Raw genomic sequence first — 19,074 nt, forward strand, 5'->3', positions numbered from 1 at the left:
CTCGCCTCAGAGACAGCATCCAGGCTCTGAGTTCAGTCCCAGGAAAAACACATATACACAAAGTTATAATTAGCTCTGCATTTCAAGTGGTCAGTAACCTCCTTGGGCTAGACCAGAACAGAAACATTTTGACAATCAGAAAATGTTTTGTGGGTACAATCACAGTGAGAGAAATTGCACTGTCAAACCAAGAAATGTTAACTCAGCCAAACAGAATTTAACTGTGCTTTCACAATCAATAAAGCTAATACATTGCTCCCCTGGAATATCTTAACCTTCTAGGTTTGTTCTCTTTATAAGTAATAAGACGTGATGAGTGTGGTGTTCTCTGGGCCTAGCTGCATATCGTTGTTCAGTTTACATTCCTGTGTCAATAGTCTTAATTCTGTTAGGCTCCCACAGTGGGTTTGGGACTACCTTGATGCAGTCAGGGATGATTTGAAGCAGTTTAATACATGGGGATGGATGGCTTGAGCCCTGGGAGAAGGAAGCCCATCAATCCACCACCAGTCTCTGCATCGTTACAGAACATTAATGAGGCTGGGCTCGATTTAAAACCCGTCTGCGGCATTATGGATTGGTAACATTCAGCTTCACCAGCACTGGGAATTTCGGAGATATAATCCTTGCTCTTTTGATAATGAGTATTGTGATATGGGGACTATCATTTAACTTCAGAGTTTCGCTTTCCTGCCCTTAAAATGGGGCTATTACTGACCTCCCTAACCCAGTGTCCAGAGGATTAATGAGCCAATGTGGGCCCACACTCTGAGCTCCTTGCACATGGCATGCTGAGTGCATCATTATTTCTATTCATTTTCAGGTAGCAGCTGGGTAACATTAGGGCTCGGATGTCTGCTCCTTTGTATAAATGTACATTCTAACATTAGCTATGTTACCCAAACCCTAAATCTAAAGGTAAAACTGGGTCCACAGTGAGAGTGCATTGATATAGCAGAGATATTGAGGTATTTTTTTCCTTCCTTTAGTACGAGTATAGCAGCAGCTCTTGCAGCAAGCTAAAGGCAGTAATTGCATTGTAAATTCTCACCATATGAGTCTGGTGGTCAATCATATAAAAAGTTATATAACAGCACAATTTCACTGCTAACACTTACATGCAATGATATTCCCATATCTGTTCTTCATTCTGTTCTCATCTTTCTTAGCAGAATCCCATGGTGCAGATTGCCCTTCAAAGAAGCTCTGGAAGGAAGAGGAAGTGACACTAAGCATTATAATTTGACCCAGGGAAAGGAAGGATCCTAACCAGGGAGCAGGCCCTTAAAAATATGCAATAATGGTCAAGCAGAAAAGAATGGTCACAGGAAGGAGATAACCGAGTCTCAGACTATTTTTAGGGGCATTCATGTTTACTTTTTAAAGTATTTCTTTTTTACCATCTTTAAATAGTTATTCAACTTCAATTCAACATGTCACTTTATGAGCACAATGCATTTTGATCCATGTCATCCCTTCCATTGTTCTCCTATTTCATTCCAATCAGATTCGTGAACTGTTATCTAGCTTTTTACTCAGCCTTGTTTTCTTTGAGCTTAATATCAAAACAGCAGTGGATATTTAAGAGTGAATCTATAATGTATTTGTATAACCTAGCAGTATAACCTAGCAAAAGCAATCCCATCCTAACAATGCCTATCCTAATATTTTATATTATTCTGAAAATTTTATACAAAAATGAATGTTTTCCTCAATTTGTTAATTATGTTATTTTTCCATATTGGTACCTGGTATATTATATACACATTAATCTGTTTACTTGAAATAGGGAAGGGGAAAATAAGATATTGGGAGGGGGTGGGGGAAGGAAAGTGGGAGAAAAATATTAGAAGGGGTATCAATGTTCAGGAAGTAATGTACCCACTACCTGAAGAATGTAACTGTTACCCTCTATATATCACCCTGAGAATAAAATACAATTAAAAAAAGAAGATATCTTTTTTCTTTCTAATTGCTAACTAAAAAGAAGGTTATTTTTTGGCTAAAATAGGGAATGTAAGTAAGCTAAGACTTCATGACTTCAAGGCTAAAATCCTGTAATCTACTCTGTCTGAATCTTTCTCTTCATTTTTAATGGAGCTTAGATGTCCATTTATTTAAGGATTTGGCATTATTATGCCAATGGTCTTTAATCTTCATGTTATTAGATATATTTTTCCTGTTCCAGTTCTAATGAAAATTTCTTATTGCTATGAAAAGACAAGTGAAAAAAAATCCTGTGGTTTTATTTCCACTAAGGTCTGCCTGATATTTTGCACATGACTCTTTGCGTAGCCAACTACCCAAGGAGGTTACAGAAGAATGGCAACAAGGAGGTTTTAGTGAAACTGATCCTTTGTCTTTGTCACAGTTACCAACATATCTTTTTTTTCCCCCATTCCTGGGGCTTGAATTCAGGGCCTGAGCACTGTCCTTGGGCTTTCTCAAGGCTAGTGCTCTGCCATCTGAGCCACTTTTTCCTTTTTTTTTCCCAGCTTTTTCTATGTATGTGGTACAGAGGAATTGAACTCAGGGCTACATGCATGCTAGGCATGCACTCTATCATATCACTAGGCCAAACTCCTGGCCACACCATCATAGCTTTTTGACCCATGCTAGCTTCCCTCTTCTCTCTTCAGAATGGAATCAATATCTTACACCCCTAGGCTCCATCCTGTCATCTTGGCCATTTCTATCAGTCACTCCCAATGTTTAGTGATGAGCCATAGTTCCACATAGACTATTTATTTTATATATGGGCTCAGGGATTCCTTCCTCATTAAAGGGCCCCAGTACTGCTGCAGGTGCCTTTCCTACATGCCATGCTATGTTTGGACTCTGTGTGTAGCAGATGGCTTGGCATGTTTTTTGGCTGCTTTCAACTCTGTCTTTGTCATCAGACTGTGGGGTCTTTGAGAGTAGAGATTGGGTGTTTATTAATTTTGGGGGGAGGTGTCGAGATTGTGTCTTGTTGAGTTCAACAGTCAGCTTTTGAAGGAAGAACTGCATTGTTGAGTTTCAGTATGACTTGGCTTTGATCTCAAAATGAGGCTCTTTTTCTACAGTTTCAGTGTGTGACATGTTCTAGGACTTGGAATAGCCTGTCTGTATTAGTCTATTTTTCCACTATAATAATGAAGTATCTGAAGTAGCTCTATTTAGGTCATGGGTTTGGAGATTGAATCTCTCCCAAGATCAGGTGGCCCCACTGCTATGATCTCTTCTGGTGAGGGTCAAGGTAGAGTGCACACAAGAGAGAAGGATCATGTCATCACACACGAAGCCTCAGGCTGCTCATCCCTTCCAGAGCACATCCCCAGTTCACTGGAGAACCTCTCATGAGGCTCTCTCAATGGTTCTACTTCTCACCATGATCAAGACAAACTTTTTGTCACAGATTTCAACCTGGCAACACTAAACATGAGGGGTATTGGTATTACTACTGCCTTATCACTCAGCTATCTCTGAGTGATAGCTTTTATTTATTTATTTTTTTTTTGTCAGTCCTGGGGCTTGAACTCAGGGCGTGGAAACTGTCCATGAGCTTTCTCAAGGCTAGCACTCTACTTCTTGAGTCACAGCACCACTTCCAGCTTTTTCTGCATATGTGGTACTGAGAAATCAAATCCAGGGCTTCATGCATGCGAGGCAAGCACTCTACCACAAGGCTATTCTCCTGGCTTTCAGCTATCAGTGCAGACTCACTGATCTCAGGTCTGTCCATCCTTCCCTGAAGATCCCAGCTTCCCTGCAACCAGGCCATTGTCTAGGTGACAATACAGCTCCTGATAATAAGTGCAGGCATGAAGACAACACTACATATGTAAGAGCTTCATTTCACACTGTCCATCTACTTGAAGACCCCTGGGTTGTGGTCACAATCAGTACCATACCATCATAAAAAGTTTACATTATAGTTTCACAGTAAAATAATTTTTGTTCAAACAGCAAGACAACAGACTCAAACTTCACGTGAATAGTTAAAGGGCAAAATACTATAGGATGAAAGACAAGAGTACCAATAAAAAGATTTCAAGCTATTCATAAACTGAGAAAATAAAATACTTAAAGTAAAAAAAAAAACTAGTTCAGAATAAGACCATAATATAATCAGAATTATAAACATGGATCAAGCTAGAAAACTTTAACTTCTCTTCTGCTGTATAATATGCATTTAAAAATAGCTTCGCGTATATTAAAGTCAGATACTCTTGTTCTGAATAGTGTCTTTGTTAGTCTATGAATGACAATTATTTCACAGATGAGTAATAACTATTATTTGACTTTCAACAACGTGTTTCTACTTTGCATTTGTCATGATTTAATTACCAATTTCACTTCCCCTTGCCTTTTGCACCCATCTAAAAAGTTCTGTGTGTGTGTGTGTGTGTGTGTGTGTGTGTGTGTGCGAGTGTGATATAGAAAGAAGTAAGAGTCACTTTGAAGTCTTCCAACAAATCTATGGCTTCAATTCATAGGAAATATATTCACAGGTGACTCAAGCTAGAGCTGCACCTGAGCCCCACACATCCCTTCCCACTTCTAACAAAGCAGAGGCTCTCTTGTAGGGTCTGGGACTTACACACAGCTGTGTTTCCTTAGCAAGTGTGGTAATCATAGGATTTCCAAGAACCTTTCCACTTAAAAACAGTTATTGTAATTTCATTGTTTTCATTTAATTGAAGCCCAGCAAGAAGACACAAATCTACACAGGGGAAAATAGCCAATCTCATTCCAATTGAGAGCTACGGTTTCCACAATGTTTTCCTGAGGATAAGGCCAAAGCGTTGTCTATCTCTGAGCTCTTATTTTGATGATGTCAGACATGAGCAAATGTTTATAAGTCAGTCCATGGTTTCAAATGATCCTCACGGAGGGAGAGGCTGGCATGCTTACAGTGAAGGGACATGAGAGAGAAAGAGTATTCTAGCCCAATCCCAGCTCTTCAGAAACTACCCCAATCCAGACAATGACTTTGTAGGAGAAGACAACATCAAGTCTACTTGAATATACATGACCAACTACTGCTTTCCATACCTAGATCAGTACCTTATTTGCTAAGCAAAGTTAACAAGATGATGTAAAAAAAAATCTTTGCCTAGGAACTGGAAGTGTGGCCTAGAGGTAGAGTGATTGCCTAGCTTACATGAAGCTCTGAGTTTAATTAATTGGTACCACATACCCAGAAAGGCTGAAAGTGATGACGTGGCTCAAGTGGTAGAAAGCTAGCAAGACTGGCAAAACAAAAAACAAAAAAACATTTCCTATTGATTTTTCAAAGTTATTTTTACATTTTTAAAATTTTATTTTATTATCAGAGTGATGTATAGAGGGGGTACAGTTACATTTGTATGGTGGTAAGTACATTACTTCTTTGACATTGTTACCCCTTCCCATGTTTTTCTCCTAACTTCGGTCCCCTCCAGCCCCTTCCAAGTTGTCGAGTATTTTTCCACCTTTTATCTTGTGAATATCGTTGTTATATTGGTTTATCCTTTGTCCTTTGTTTCATCATCTTGTTTACCCCTTCCCTTCCCTGATTCAAATAAGCAAATACATGTCTACACAATACACCAGGTACTAAAGTCAGATACAGCAACAACAGAGGATTAAAACATAAGGCCAAGGAAAAAGAAAAAGAGAAAAAAAGAGTAAAGAAATAACTTCACATAGTACATCAAAAACAACAACCACAAGGATAAATCTCTGTTTACCTATCCTGGTGTTCATTTCACTTAGGCTCTTCCTATATGGCCATATGCACATAGCTTTTGAGCTATTGAGCTTCTCTGCTAGGAAAATCCTAGACACACACTAACTGTTACAGATGGGGGAAACAATGGAGCTATGTTCCTTTGGGTCTGGCTTACTTCATTAATACGATTTTTTCTCCCAAGTCTTTCCATTTTCTTACAAACAGGTCAATGTCATTCTTTCTAATGGCAGCATAGAATTCCATTGTGTAAATATACCACATCTTCTTGAACCATTCATCTACTGGGGGGCATCTGGGTTGGTTCCGTACCTTAGCTATGGTGAATAATGCTGCAATGAACATAGTTGTGTTGGTAGGTTTTGTGTGGCCTTGTTACTGGACATTTGGGTAAATGCCCAGGAGTGGGACTGCTGGGTCATAGGGGAGCTCTATGTTTAGTCTTCTAAGGAACAGCCATACTGTTTCCCGGAGTGGTTAAACGAATTTACACTCCCACCAACAGTGTAGTAGTGATCCTTCCTGGCCACATCCTCACCAGCATCTGTTGTTATTAGATTTCTTGATATGGCCATTCTAACTGGAGTGAGGTGGAATCTCAAAGTTATTTTGATTTACATTTCTTTTATGGCCAGAGATGTTGAGCAAGTCTTCATGTAAGACAGTTATTTTTGTTATATGTTTTGTGTTTGATTACAAGTCAAGGTAGTCCCCTACTACTTCTTATAGAAACTGTATGAATCACTATACATGGCGAAAAGTATTAAAAAAACATAAAAGCAAAACAAACAAACAAACAAGCAAAAATGAATGCTGTGAGGAACAGGACAGATGACTATTGTTTCATAGTCAAATGATACCTCCTGACTCCCTACAATACAGTCTCAAAATCTCTGGAATGCACTTACTTCCAATCTTCATAGAAATACATTTGCCTCAGACTTAGAAAAAGAAGTACTAGATCTATGGGAGCCTGGTCAGTGAACCAAAGGCTTTCTGCCTTGGCTGCCTCGGCTTTTGTTATGATGACTTCATTTTTTTCTATGACAGATCCAGTTTTAAATATTGCCAATTTTTATTATAGTTCAAAATATCTAAGGAAATACTTACTTTGAGAATTTAGACTTCCTCTTTTGCCTAAAATGGGAGAGAAGTCAACTGTTTGAATTGGTAGGTAGAAAATAAAAGCATCTACAGCTTCAGAGTCACTGAATCCAATGAAATACATGGGTCTTTTATATTGTGAATTATCGGCTGCTTTCCTCAATTGGCATTTCTCGGAGCAAGGGCAGTAATTTGGAACAGAATATTGGTCATTTGCGTTGGAAAACACAGCTTCATACCTAGACACAGCCAGGACTGACACAATATATGTGATTGCAGTGCAACAGACGTACTTCCTTCCTCCTTTACCTAAGAGGCTAGGACTTCTCTGATAATCTGCCAATCCATTTCCTTCTTTTGTTTTATGCTTTCAGACACATATATAGATAATTGCTAATAAATTCAAGAACCAGTGAAGTATATGATAGAAAATTAAGAACCTGGGATTATATGTAATTTGCTATTTGATTAATCTATTGTGTCCTTTTAAATATATTTCTTGGTTTTTTTCCCCCCCAAGATGTCATGATGTAGTACAGGCTTGCCTGGGACTCACTATGTAGCCTAGGTTGGTTGGTCTCAAACTTGACATTCTCCTGTGTTGTGATTTGTAGTGTGGCTCTTTAAATAAGATAGCATATTTTATAAGATTCTTTTCTGGTTCCTTTTCCTTTGTCAAGAACAAAAGGTTCTTTAGTTGTCTTTTTCATGTTGGAAAGGTCATAAGTTATAAAAGTTCTTTTAAAATGATATAAATTGAATGAAGGCTTTGATTACAATTCCACTTTGAACTGGGAAGCCATAATCACCACATATTCTGCATCATGTCTAGGGAGGAAGGGTTCCCATCCGATTTGTTGAAAGTCAAGGCAACCAGATTTTGAGCTACGCTTGTGCTAAGATGAGAGAGCTTTGTTCCTTAAAGAAAGCAGAGTTTTCTAAACATATGCCAACACCTGAGCAAACTTTGTTTATCTGTTCCTTACATTTCTCTATTATGTTCAAGTTTAAGGAACAGCCTCCAATTTCTCCTTCAAATCTCCCCTTATGATTTTCAATTGACAAAATTAGAACCAAATTCAACCAAAGCACAGGTGATGTGTGTGGGAGGGGTGGTGGGGGGAGAAGACTTTAGGAGAGACAAGAAATTATATCCAGGGAGGGGAGAAGGACGTTCCCCACTGGTGACTCAGGAGCTCCCTTCCCAGGAACAGTGACTTCAGGAGGAGTCTGGGACAGAGCTGGAGATGGGGCACCCTCCAGCACTTTATACAGGGGGCACTCTGAATACCATCTGCACACTTAGGCAGTATTTAGTGTTTAGGGCTGTTTTTTAGTACCCAGGTACGATTTAATAGACCAACTATGTTTTTTTTTTTAATACGGGGGAAAAACGCACTTTATGTATTTTGGGGATTTAAGTTAATGGTCTCCCTGTACCTTCTGTTAGAATTTTCATAAATATGCTTTCGTTCTGCTTAAGATGTAATTAAAGTGTTTCCTCTGACTACCTTAGCCCATATATACTGAGAAAAGGCAGCAAACCTGGAAAGCACTCCGCAAGAGTAATAAGTCTCTGAAACAATAAAAAAGAAATGGGGTGAGCTCCAGTGAATACCAATGACTTCTCTGCTTTAAGATGCTGCTCTCCTTGGGCTCAGAGCAGAAGGAAATTGAACATCCTGCATGCTGTCATATTTTTTTTTTGGAATAGGAAACATGTTTTTGTGATTCAATAACCTGCTCCCCACCTTTCATTTCACCATTATTTTCCACAGGATATAATTATACATCTCAGTTGCCCACCTCAAGAGAATGTTACTCCAAAATGATGCAGTCTGTTAAAAATGCCACAGCTCCTAGATATTAAAAAAGGAGAGGAAAAAAAAACCTATTCAATAGAAAGATTGCCAGAAAGAATGGAATGCAGGTCAAGGCTGCATGTAATATACTGTAGATTCCCGAGCAGCGCAGGGTCAAGTGTTTTAGAGGCTTCTGAAATCGAATTTTTCCTCCTTTTATCTTATGAATAAAATTGTACATGTAAAATGACTAAAATCATCACCTTGGAAGGAGGAAGATGAAGTCACTGGGCATGCAGGCTCTGAACTTTCTTTGTGTTCTACCCACATTTCTCTCCTGGTTCTTCAGAGTGCTGCGTTTTATTAGATCCATATAAACTATTTATGGCTCGAGCACCAAAGCAACTGATGTAGCTACCCGCGCCTGGTGAGTCACACAGCGGGATGCTGGTGGAAAGGGGAACTGAGGCTCAGGCCCAGTGACCTCAGTGATGAATCTTGGCTGTCTTCTAATGTCCTCGATAAAGATAGTCAAAGCCCACGACACTGCAGTAGCAAAAAGAAGTGGGACTGGATGACAACAAGAATCTCAATGTACTCAACCTGACTTATGTAACTATAACTCCTCTGCATATCAGCTTTACAAAAAGAATAATTAAAAATAAGAAAAACGGGGGCTGGGAATGTGGCTTAGTTGTAGAGTGCTTGCAGCCCTGTGTTTAATTGCTCAATACCAAATCCACAGAAAAAGAAAAAAAGGAGCCAGCACTGGCACTGTGGCTCAAGTGGTAAAGTGCTAGCCTTGAACAAAAGAACTCAGGGACAGTGCCTAGGTTCTGAGTTCAGGACTGATTCATATTTCTTTGAAAGATAACCACTTTTTACATTTATTTATTTGTTTATTTAGTTATTTAGCTGGTCCTGGGGCTTCAACTCTGGGTCTGGGCACTGGGCGTTTGCTTGTTTTTCTCAAGGCTGGTGCTCTACTACTTGAGCAACCATTTCTGGGTTTTTGGTAGTTCACTGGAGACAGAGTATCAGGGACTTCTCTGACAGGATGGCTTTGACTGGCAATCCTCAGATCTCAGCCTTCTGAATAATTAAAAAAATACATATGTGAGCTATCAGCACCCAGCCAGCAGAATTTTTCTATTTTGCCAGATCAGAACAAGCATTCTACTGCCTACAAAATCCCTAACGTATGGCTGAGCTTCAGAGCATAGCTTCCTATTTTGCAGAATAGTTCTCGGAATAAAAGATATCCTAAGTGACCATTCGTGGTAACATCCCATACTTTTCATTTGATACATGCTTATGGGGAGTTGGAGGCTGTAGCCAAGGAATGTTTATCCATGCTGGGGAGAGGACCGAGGGTTTTATGAATGCCAGATAAGCATTCTGAATTATACCATCAGTCCCAGAGGAGCAGTTTCTATACTGTAGTACAGATCAGGGATTTTAAGATCAAAGGTGCTCCTGGCATCAGTAGCAGTTAGCAGGGGGGAAGGACTCTGCATGGACTCCTATTTGAGTCCCAAACTTGATGTTCTTACTGCTACTAGTCCACACAGCTGGCTGAGAATTGGTAGCCTGTCCCTGTTATACACATGGTGTTATGAAGCCACCTTGGCTTGGGTTGCAACATTTCTGGTCATTACTTCCTAAGAAATAAGCCAGTTTGATGACAGCTCTCTGTGTGTGTGTGTGTGTGTGTGTGTGTGTGTGTGTGTGTGTGTGTGTGTGTGTGAGAGAGAGAGAGAGAGAGAGAGAGAGAGAGAGACAGAGACAGAGACAGAGACAGAGACAGAGACAGAGCAAGTGAGAACATGTACATTCTACAGAAACCTACATACTACTTTGCCTATCCAGGGCTTGAACTCAGGGTCTGGGCACTGTCCCTGGACTTCCTCAACGCAAGAGCTCCACTACTTGAGTTACAGTACTACTTCTGGCTTTTTCTATGTATGTGGTACTGAAGAATCGAACCCAGGTGTTTGTGCATGCTAGGCAAGCATCCTACCACTACACCAAACTCCCAGTCCCAGTTTACTTGTTTTTAATCTTCGCTTCACATTTGTTCAATTTTAACCCCTCTGTTGGTTCTTGTGGATCACAATCAGCAGAGGTCACCTCCTGCTAGGATGTACTTCTTCACACTCCACAGAAGCATGAAAACATTTGAGAACCTTGCCCACATGGTCAAAAACAAAACAAACCCACTTTAAGTGAGTGGCAGAGGGGGAGGTGAAAGCATGCTGGGGCAGCCACAGTTTGCTGGGCTTTTCACCAACAGGCTCACGTTGTAGTGTGGTGCGTGGCTGCTTTACCAAAGGGATGCTTTCTATATAGCTGAGAAAGCCTCAGGGCAGTGTGAATTTCAAGGCAGAGGGTTGGCTGGTGGAGGATACAGAACTTTCCTTTTGCTTGCATTTCTCTTCTCTTTATTGCCTTTATGACAGTTCGATAATAAAGACCCACATTCTCAGTTATGCCCTGCTCTTTTGCTATCTTGGATGTCTCAGTAGAACTTGAGCTCTTTGTAGTAGAGTATTTTGGGGCCCCTGGCCTTTATACTTCTCCTTGGAGGGGATATACAAGAGCTCATCTGAGGAGGATTTCAGTCCATTTGAAGCTCAAAGTCTCTTTCTGGATAGTAATTGATCCTTACAGGGTCTCTAGTGCTTATTATAGACTAAGGACAGGTGTCACGAGGGACTGGATAACAAGAAATTTCTGCAAGTGTTTATAGATATCATATAAAGTTTAACTTTTTCAAGTCGGGCTTGAGTCATTCCTTGCCTGTTTCTCGATTATGATGCTCTTCAACAAAATGGTCCTGTCTTTCAAAGACCTAGGACTTAGGTCCACTCCTATTCTTGAATCACCCTGGCATTTATTCCCCAATTTTTCCATGACTCAAAGTTGTGTTACCCTAGCAACCCCAAAGAGGCCACAATGACTGTATAGGGGAATCAAGATGGTGATATCAAAGAGCAAGCTGTGACAGGTTCTACAGAGAGGGTCACTCTGAAAGGCAATTACAAGTGTCTGACTTAATTGCTTTGTAACTGTCCTAAGCCATCCTGGGTTAATATCTCATCTGCAGGATTGTCACCCACTTCAGAGAGGGAAAGCCATTTTCATTTCCCTAATGATAGAAGTATTACCAAAGTTTATGGTGCTAACACTGCTTGCAAGTGTAATTTCCCTCCCCTGCATGTGACTTGAAATAAGGATCTGTCAGTAAGCCTGAGCTAGAGGCAACCAGATCTTCAAAGTGGAACAAGAGAACCCTCTTGGGAAAAGGTCACTTACCAGTCAGAGAATAAAGGGATGTTTCTGCAGAAAAGTAAGCAATGCCTGTTACCTGATGGTAGCCATAAAATGCTGAGTTCTTACTCATCTCTTGCCATACTCCTGAAGATGCTTCTGACAGTGCTCATTTGCTGCCCTTACCCCAGAGCGAGCTCCTTAAATTACACCAGGCTACCTGCACCAGCTACTTCCTTCCCTAGTGACCTCTGGCCATCACAAGGACATGGGACTTACCTGTGGACATGTGGATATGCATTAACCCTCAGTCCAGGTAGCCAGTGATGGTTCTGGTTCTAAGAATAAAGCTGGACAGGAAACCCTTGCTGACACTAATTATATTTTGTTATTTTCACCCTGGCAATCTTTTTCAGTTTTTTTTTTCTCCACTGGCCTTAATTTAGAAGTAGGGTAGTTTTGTTGTTATTTTTGCTTTTTGGTGCTGGAGATGGAAAATAGCACCTTAGGCATGCTAAACACATGCTCTACCACTGGGCTACTGACTACGCTATGTAGGGTAGTTATTTTATTCTTTCTATTCTGTCAAAATAATATAAAGCATAATGAAATAAAATAGTAAGTGTCCTCCTTGGAGAGCTGTGACTTTTTTTTTTAAAGTCCTCCCCTCAGAAGTTGGAGCACACACACTTCTCTGGAAGTGATTGAAAAGCTCAGGACACAATTTTAGAGATGACAAGCTGGGATATGAATAACTGTAGCAAAAAAAAGAATTTGTAATTTCTGCCTCTCTTTTTGACATGTATTAATTAATAAAATCTCTGTACAATTTCTGGGCTCTTCCTATAATATCCAAGTTATGTGACTGAAGACTAACATTTATTTTTAAGATTTAGATAATCTTAAGATTAGAAATACTTCTTTCAAATAGATTAGTGGAAAAATAATTACCTCTCAACTTCCTGTCAGAAAGTCTAATATGCATCTACTCTTACTCATCTATTTATTTTGCGGGTCTAGGGATCAAACCTAGGTCATGAGATCTACCAGTCAGATATACCCCAGCCCAAGGCCTACCCTTAAAACTATATTGTTATTGAAAATTGTGACCATATGCTTCAATGCTCTAGAGAAATGGAGAATCGTCTTCCTTGACTAAATTTCAGCCAAGTGTCCCACCTCTTGGAGATGAAACCCCCTCACTGCCACTACATGAGCTCTTGCTGGTGACGAAAGTCCTGGCATTCAGCTACGGTCCTTGAGAATTTGGAAGACAGACCAAACTACTGAACCGTCAGTCGGTAGCAGGTACAGAGCAGAATCTTGGTCTGGTGCAAGTTCCAAACCGCTGGGACCACCCATGTATAGAAGCAGGGGTAGGCAAAGCCAGCCCAGAGAACTTTGAATAAGATAACTGGTTAAAAGCAGATACATCTTCTTATTGTAGACCTCAGTGCAATGCCTTTGTCAGTTAAATGTACTCTCTAGAAATTAAAATTATTCTTATTATTCTCTGGGGTTGGAAGATGCAAGTGGCTGAATGGGATAGAGGGAAAGTGAATCCCCAGTTACTAATATAGACACTTAGGAAGAATTAACTACAATTTACAATGTCTCTTTAAATTTTAGCACAGTCACCATTTCCTTTACCCCTGGCCACTCTCCTCTGACTTATTTAGTAATTCAAATACATTTACTTGCAAATGCAAACTTATGCCATTACAATAAATAGAAAGCCAGCAACATACCAGGCAAAGATAATAGGGAAAACAGATAGAATTAAAAACAAAACAGCAGCAGCAAATTTAAGCCTGACAGTGCCACTTGGCTAGGTTGAGGTATGGAGCCCCTTCTTGTTATGAGAGATATGGAAAGATGATAGGCTCCGAATAAATGTTAGTCATCCAAAATATTGAGATATAACCAGGAAGGCAATCATTTATCACCCTGAAAGTGGGGTGACAACCCCTTGGGAGCAGACCTCTGACCAGCACTGATCTCCAGTAGCTTTTCTTTCTCATACTTGGGGAAAATTTCATTCCTGACCTGGTGCCTAGGGCTGGTCTTAAACCCCAATGTTCCTGAATTTCTCTTCCTGAGTGGCTATGGTTAAAACCATCATCATAGAAAAAGTGGGCTATGTTGGCAAATGAATATTACCCCAGCTATAGTAGGAAGTATGCACAGGAAAATCACAATCCAGGCCTAGCCTGGGCAAAAATTAAAGACATTAATCTAAAAAGAAGAGTATAAAAGAGCTAGAGGTATGATAGAGTGTCTGCCTAGCAAGTATGAAGCCCTGAGTTCAAACCTCATTACTACCCAAAATAAAAACAAATAAGTACATGCCTGTAATCCTAGTGACTCAGGAGGCTGAGATCTGAGGAACCTGGTTCAAACCCAGCCAAGGCAGGAAAGTCTATGAGATTCTACCTTCAATTAACTACCAGAAAACCAAAAGCAGAGCCATGACTCAAAGTGATACAGTGCTAACCTTGAACACAAAAGCTCAGAGACAACACCCAAGCTCTGAGTTCAAGCACCATGACTGACAAAAGAAACAAATGAGTAAACTAAATAAATAGCTTCATTTCACATCCCTCTTGACTGACCACAATGGAGGTTGAAAGGAATGAATATGTACCTTAGGATGAGAAGATTCAAGTTGAAATCCCAACTCAGATCCATTTCCAAGTGTGAGGCCACAGGATATCACTGCACTCGTTTTATTTTTTTATATTGACTTTAAATATTCATGATGGCTTGCCCCTAATTAAATTATTTCTCAGGATTGCTTCCAGTATTGAAACCAACCAATGGGATTGGCACTAGTGGCTCAAGCCTATAACCCTAGCTACTTAAGAGACTGAGATCTTGAAGACTGTTGTTTGAAGCTAGTTAGGGCCCAAATGTTCACAGGATTCCATCTCGGAAACTAACCACCTCAGACTGGAGATGTCACTCTACTGGTAGAGAGCCAAGCAAGCAAGCAAGCAAGCAAGCAAAGAAAGTAAGCTGAAAAAGCACGAGGCTCTGACTTCAAACCTTGGTACCAGTAAAAACAAAATAAAACACAACAAAAAACTAATGAATGTTTGCAAAGACAACATATAGAGCAGGCACAGAAATCTGCTTTCTGTCAAGGGCATTTGGAGATTTAACATCATTCATGGATCATTCAAATTAAAAATACAGGCAATGCACCCAATAAGAAACGTAAGAAAATCATGTATGTCTGTAGCAGTATGCACTAAATGATTTTATAGGCATCAAAAGCTGGACATAGAGCATGGACAATTAGAGGGTTGTTACTACAGCAGGAAATGTTACCACTTAAGAAATGTTACTACAGCAGGAAGTATTAACACAGCAAGAAAAGTTACCTCAATAGGGAATGTTATAGTAGGAATATAGCAGTACTATACTAGTTACCACAGTAGGTCGTGTTACTACAGTAGGTAGTGTTGCCACAATAGAAAACTTACAGTAGGAAATTTACCACAGTAAGAAATGTTACTAGAAATCAAAGCAATGCTAAGATTCCACCTCACTCCAGTTAGAATGGCCAGGATCAAGAAAACTAATAACAACAGATGCTGGAGGGGATGTGGCTAGGAAGGATCACTTCTATACTGTTGGTAGGAGTGCAAACTCGTTCAACCACTATGGAAAGCAGTATGGCAGTTCCTCAAAAGACTAAACAAAGAGCTCCCCTATTACCCAGCAATTCCACTACTTGGCATTTATCCAACCATCCAGAAACAAGGGCATACTAAATCCACCAGCACAATGATGTTCATTGCAGCACTATTTACCATAGCAAAGATATGGAACCAACCCAGATGTCCCTCAGTTGATGAGTGGATCAACAAGATGTGGTATTTGTACACAATGGAATTCTATGCTGCTGTCAGAAAGAATGACATCGCCCCATTTGTAAGGAAATGGAAGGATTTAGAAAAAATCATATTAAGTGAAGTCAGCCAGTTTCAAAGGAACATAGGCCCAATAGTCTCCCTCGTTTGTCATAATCAGTAGGAACCTTGGGCTCTCCTAGCAGAGATTTACAATAGAACAAAATCTAGAGACATTAGGCCACATAGTACGATACTAAATGTAAGGAACTCTAGAATAAGGAAACAAAAGCCATATGAGTGACTGTTGTCCTTAATATACTATGTTATCTCTCATCTCTTTTGCTGTCCCTTGGTTATCTCATATTGTTACAGTATTTCACTTTGTTATCTGATATATTGGATATATGCGTATTTGGTTATTTGAAATTGGATAGAGAAGGGGGGAAAACAAGATGAGGGATGGGGGTCGGGAGGAGGGAAATGGGGACCCAGACATAAGAAAGGGTATCAATGGATGTGAAGTAATGCACCTTCTATCTGGTGAATATAATGTAACCCTTCTATTAATTACAATAATATATATATATATAAAAGAAATGTTACTAGAGTATGGAATGTTATTATAGTAGGAAATGTTACTACAGTAGGAAATATAACTTAGTTGGAAATATTACTAGAGTAGGAAATATTACTAGAGTAGAAAATGTCATAATTGTACTATGACATGTACAAATGTAGCACTTCCATGGAAGTGCACAGAACATATAGTCACAAGCATCTATACCCTTCCCAGATGAATTGCAAAGGGGAGGGGCTTGATCTCCATACATTGCACCCTTAGCAGGAAGTGTCTACATAGAGCATCCCGCATTAGTGAAGCAATAAACGACAGTTACAAACTAGAGACTCACATGTCATAAATGTATTTAAACTCTTTGCCGCCGAGTCTTTAAAGTTTATTACAAATTATGTACTTCTAAATGAATTCAGACTTGGAATTTTACAAATTCCTTTAGTAATATAGTATTTTCCATTTCTTTCCCCCATCAGAATCACAGCCTGTTGTAATGATAACAATTTGTTTAACTGAACCAAGGTCAACGATAAAAGGAAGTAGCTAATAGTTGCATTTAGAATCTGCTGAATTTTTTTTTTATAATGAAGAGTTGGCCCTAATTCAGGGAACATGATATTAGCTGAAGCCCAGGGCATGAAGCTCACTTTTTTAAATAGCAAGACTACATTAAAAGCAAGATGCTTCATGCCAATGTCACAGATGAGTTGCCTTCGGCTGAGCAAACTCCAGGGTCAACTGTGAAACGCAAATAGCAGAGACCTGATGCCCTTGTAGGACCTGCTGCTGCTCCCTCCACTCTAAAATACAATAAGCCTTCGCACAACATCTACAGATTTGTTTCAGCAAAGCAAAGTAATGAAAGGCGCTTTGAATTAAGGAAAAAAAACATTGACTTAATTTGGATCATGTAACAATTCTTTGAATGCAATCATAATGAAGTATTTATTCAGTGGTGTTGATAATGACAACAGCTAATGCCAATAACAACAAAAAGTAACAAGGATAGTTTGTTCACAATTTTCAAATACCATGCTAAGTGTTTTATGCAAAATATCTCAGTGAAGCCGTGAGTAGTGCTCACACCTGTAATCCTAGATACTCAGGAGGCTGAGATCTGAGGATCAAGGTTCAAAGCCAGCCTGGGCACAAAAGAACCTGAGACTCCTATCTCCAATTAACCTCTAGAAAATGGGAAGTGGGACTTTGCTCAAGGGTAGGGAAGTAGCCTTGGGCTGAAAAGCTCAAGGAAAGTGCCCAGGCCCAGGGGTAGGGCAGTAGCCTTGGTTGAAGAGCTCAGGGATAGTGTTCAGGCCAAGTTCAAGCCCCATGACCCACCAAAAAAAAAATCTCAAAGATATCTATCTGCTTAACAGACTATCTTTCCTCTTTTTCTTCCTATAGCTGTCACCTGTAATGAATGAGCAAATGCTAAAAATACATTTTTAACTAATTATTGAAAACAAATTTTAAATTAGATAAAAAATAATGTGTGTGTGTGTGTGTGTGTGTGTGTGTGTGTGTGTGTGTGTGTGTGTGCTGTCCCTGAGTATTTTTGCTCAAGTCTAGCATCCTACCACTTGAGTCACAGTTCTACTTTTGGCTGTTGCTGGTTTATCTGGGTTAAGAGTCTCATAGACTTTTCTATTGGGCTGACTTTGAACCAGAATCCTCAGATCTCAGCCTCCTAAGTCGCTAGGATTATAAGCAGGAGCCACTAGAGCCCAGCCTAAGAAAATTTTGATTCCAGAGATTCTAAGTCTATGATCAGACAAACCCAATGATTTCAGGCCTTTGCAAAGCAGAGCTGCATAGTGGAGCAAAGCCCCTCACAAGTAATCAGGATCCAAAGAAAGGCACAGAGTCTCCTTTCAAAGTGCCCACTTCAGCCATGTAAAAATCTCCCACCAGGTTCCACTGGAAAGAGCCTCTGTGGGACCACACTTGAAATACATGGGCCCTTGGAGGTTGTATAGCAAGAGTCCCACTGCAGGATGGAAATACCAGGTGATTCACCCTTTCCCCTACAGAGGAACCATTTGATTCTTTTCAGTTTTGATGATTACAGGAAAAGCTATCATGAATGCTCACTTAAAAGGTTTTATGTGGAAGTGAAATTTCCGTTTTCTGCCACAGATGCCTAGGAGAAGTACTTCTGAGTTAGATTTTTTAAAAAAATGCCATGCGTTTTGCAGATGGGCATGACATTTTCACATCCCCACCATTAACCCATGGGAGGCACATTCTCTAAGTCCCGTCAGGATTGTCCCTGGTTTTTATTTTAGTTGTTTTGAGATACATGTAGGTTTTGTATGGTGCTTGCAATGTGTGTGTTTCTATAATGGCTAACGAGGTCATGTCGACTGCATTTTCATGTCTTTGGACATTTTCTAAAGGGATTAAAAAATTAATTTCTGTCCTTTCTCAGACATGTGGGGCATGCATGCACACAAGCAATGCAGAGACCACCCTAAGAAAGCCAAGGCGGGGGGGTGGGTGGAGAAGAGAGTCCCTTTGACCTTAAGCATTCAGTTCCTGAAATCAAAGAAATGGGCTTCTGTTGTTAAAGCCACTTAGCCTGTAGTCCTTTGTTAAGGCAGCCCAAGCAATTAAGTGCATTTCCTAGTTCTATAGGCAAGTCATTTTCCACAAAGAACAAACACATCTTAGACACAGGTGACTGATGTGCCACGAGCATTTTCTTTCTAGGTATCACCTATGGTTTGGGCCTATACAGTGGCACAAACTAGAGAG

General features: G+C 39.9%; 1 protein-coding gene across 8 annotated transcripts in view; it reads right to left on the reverse strand.

Annotated features, from left to right (window-relative positions):
* Ptprm (protein tyrosine phosphatase receptor type M) overlaps window positions 1-19,074 on the reverse strand; it is a 750,652-nt gene that overhangs the window by 108,205 nt on the left and 623,373 nt on the right. For all 8 annotated transcript variants that reach the window (XM_090353479.1, XM_090353477.1, XM_090353478.1 and 5 more), the window contains one exon: window positions 1,119-1,206. In XM_090353479.1, coding sequence (XP_090209605.1) covers window positions 1,119-1,206 — 88 coding nt within the window. The remainder of the gene's footprint in view (window positions 1-1,118; window positions 1,207-19,074) is intronic.

Source organism: Megascapheus bottae, chromosome 19 (assembly GCF_031878675.1).
Source record: "Megascapheus bottae isolate mThoBot1 chromosome 19, mThoBot2.hap1, whole genome shotgun sequence".
Taxonomy (NCBI): domain Eukaryota; kingdom Metazoa; phylum Chordata; class Mammalia; order Rodentia; family Geomyidae; genus Megascapheus; species Megascapheus bottae.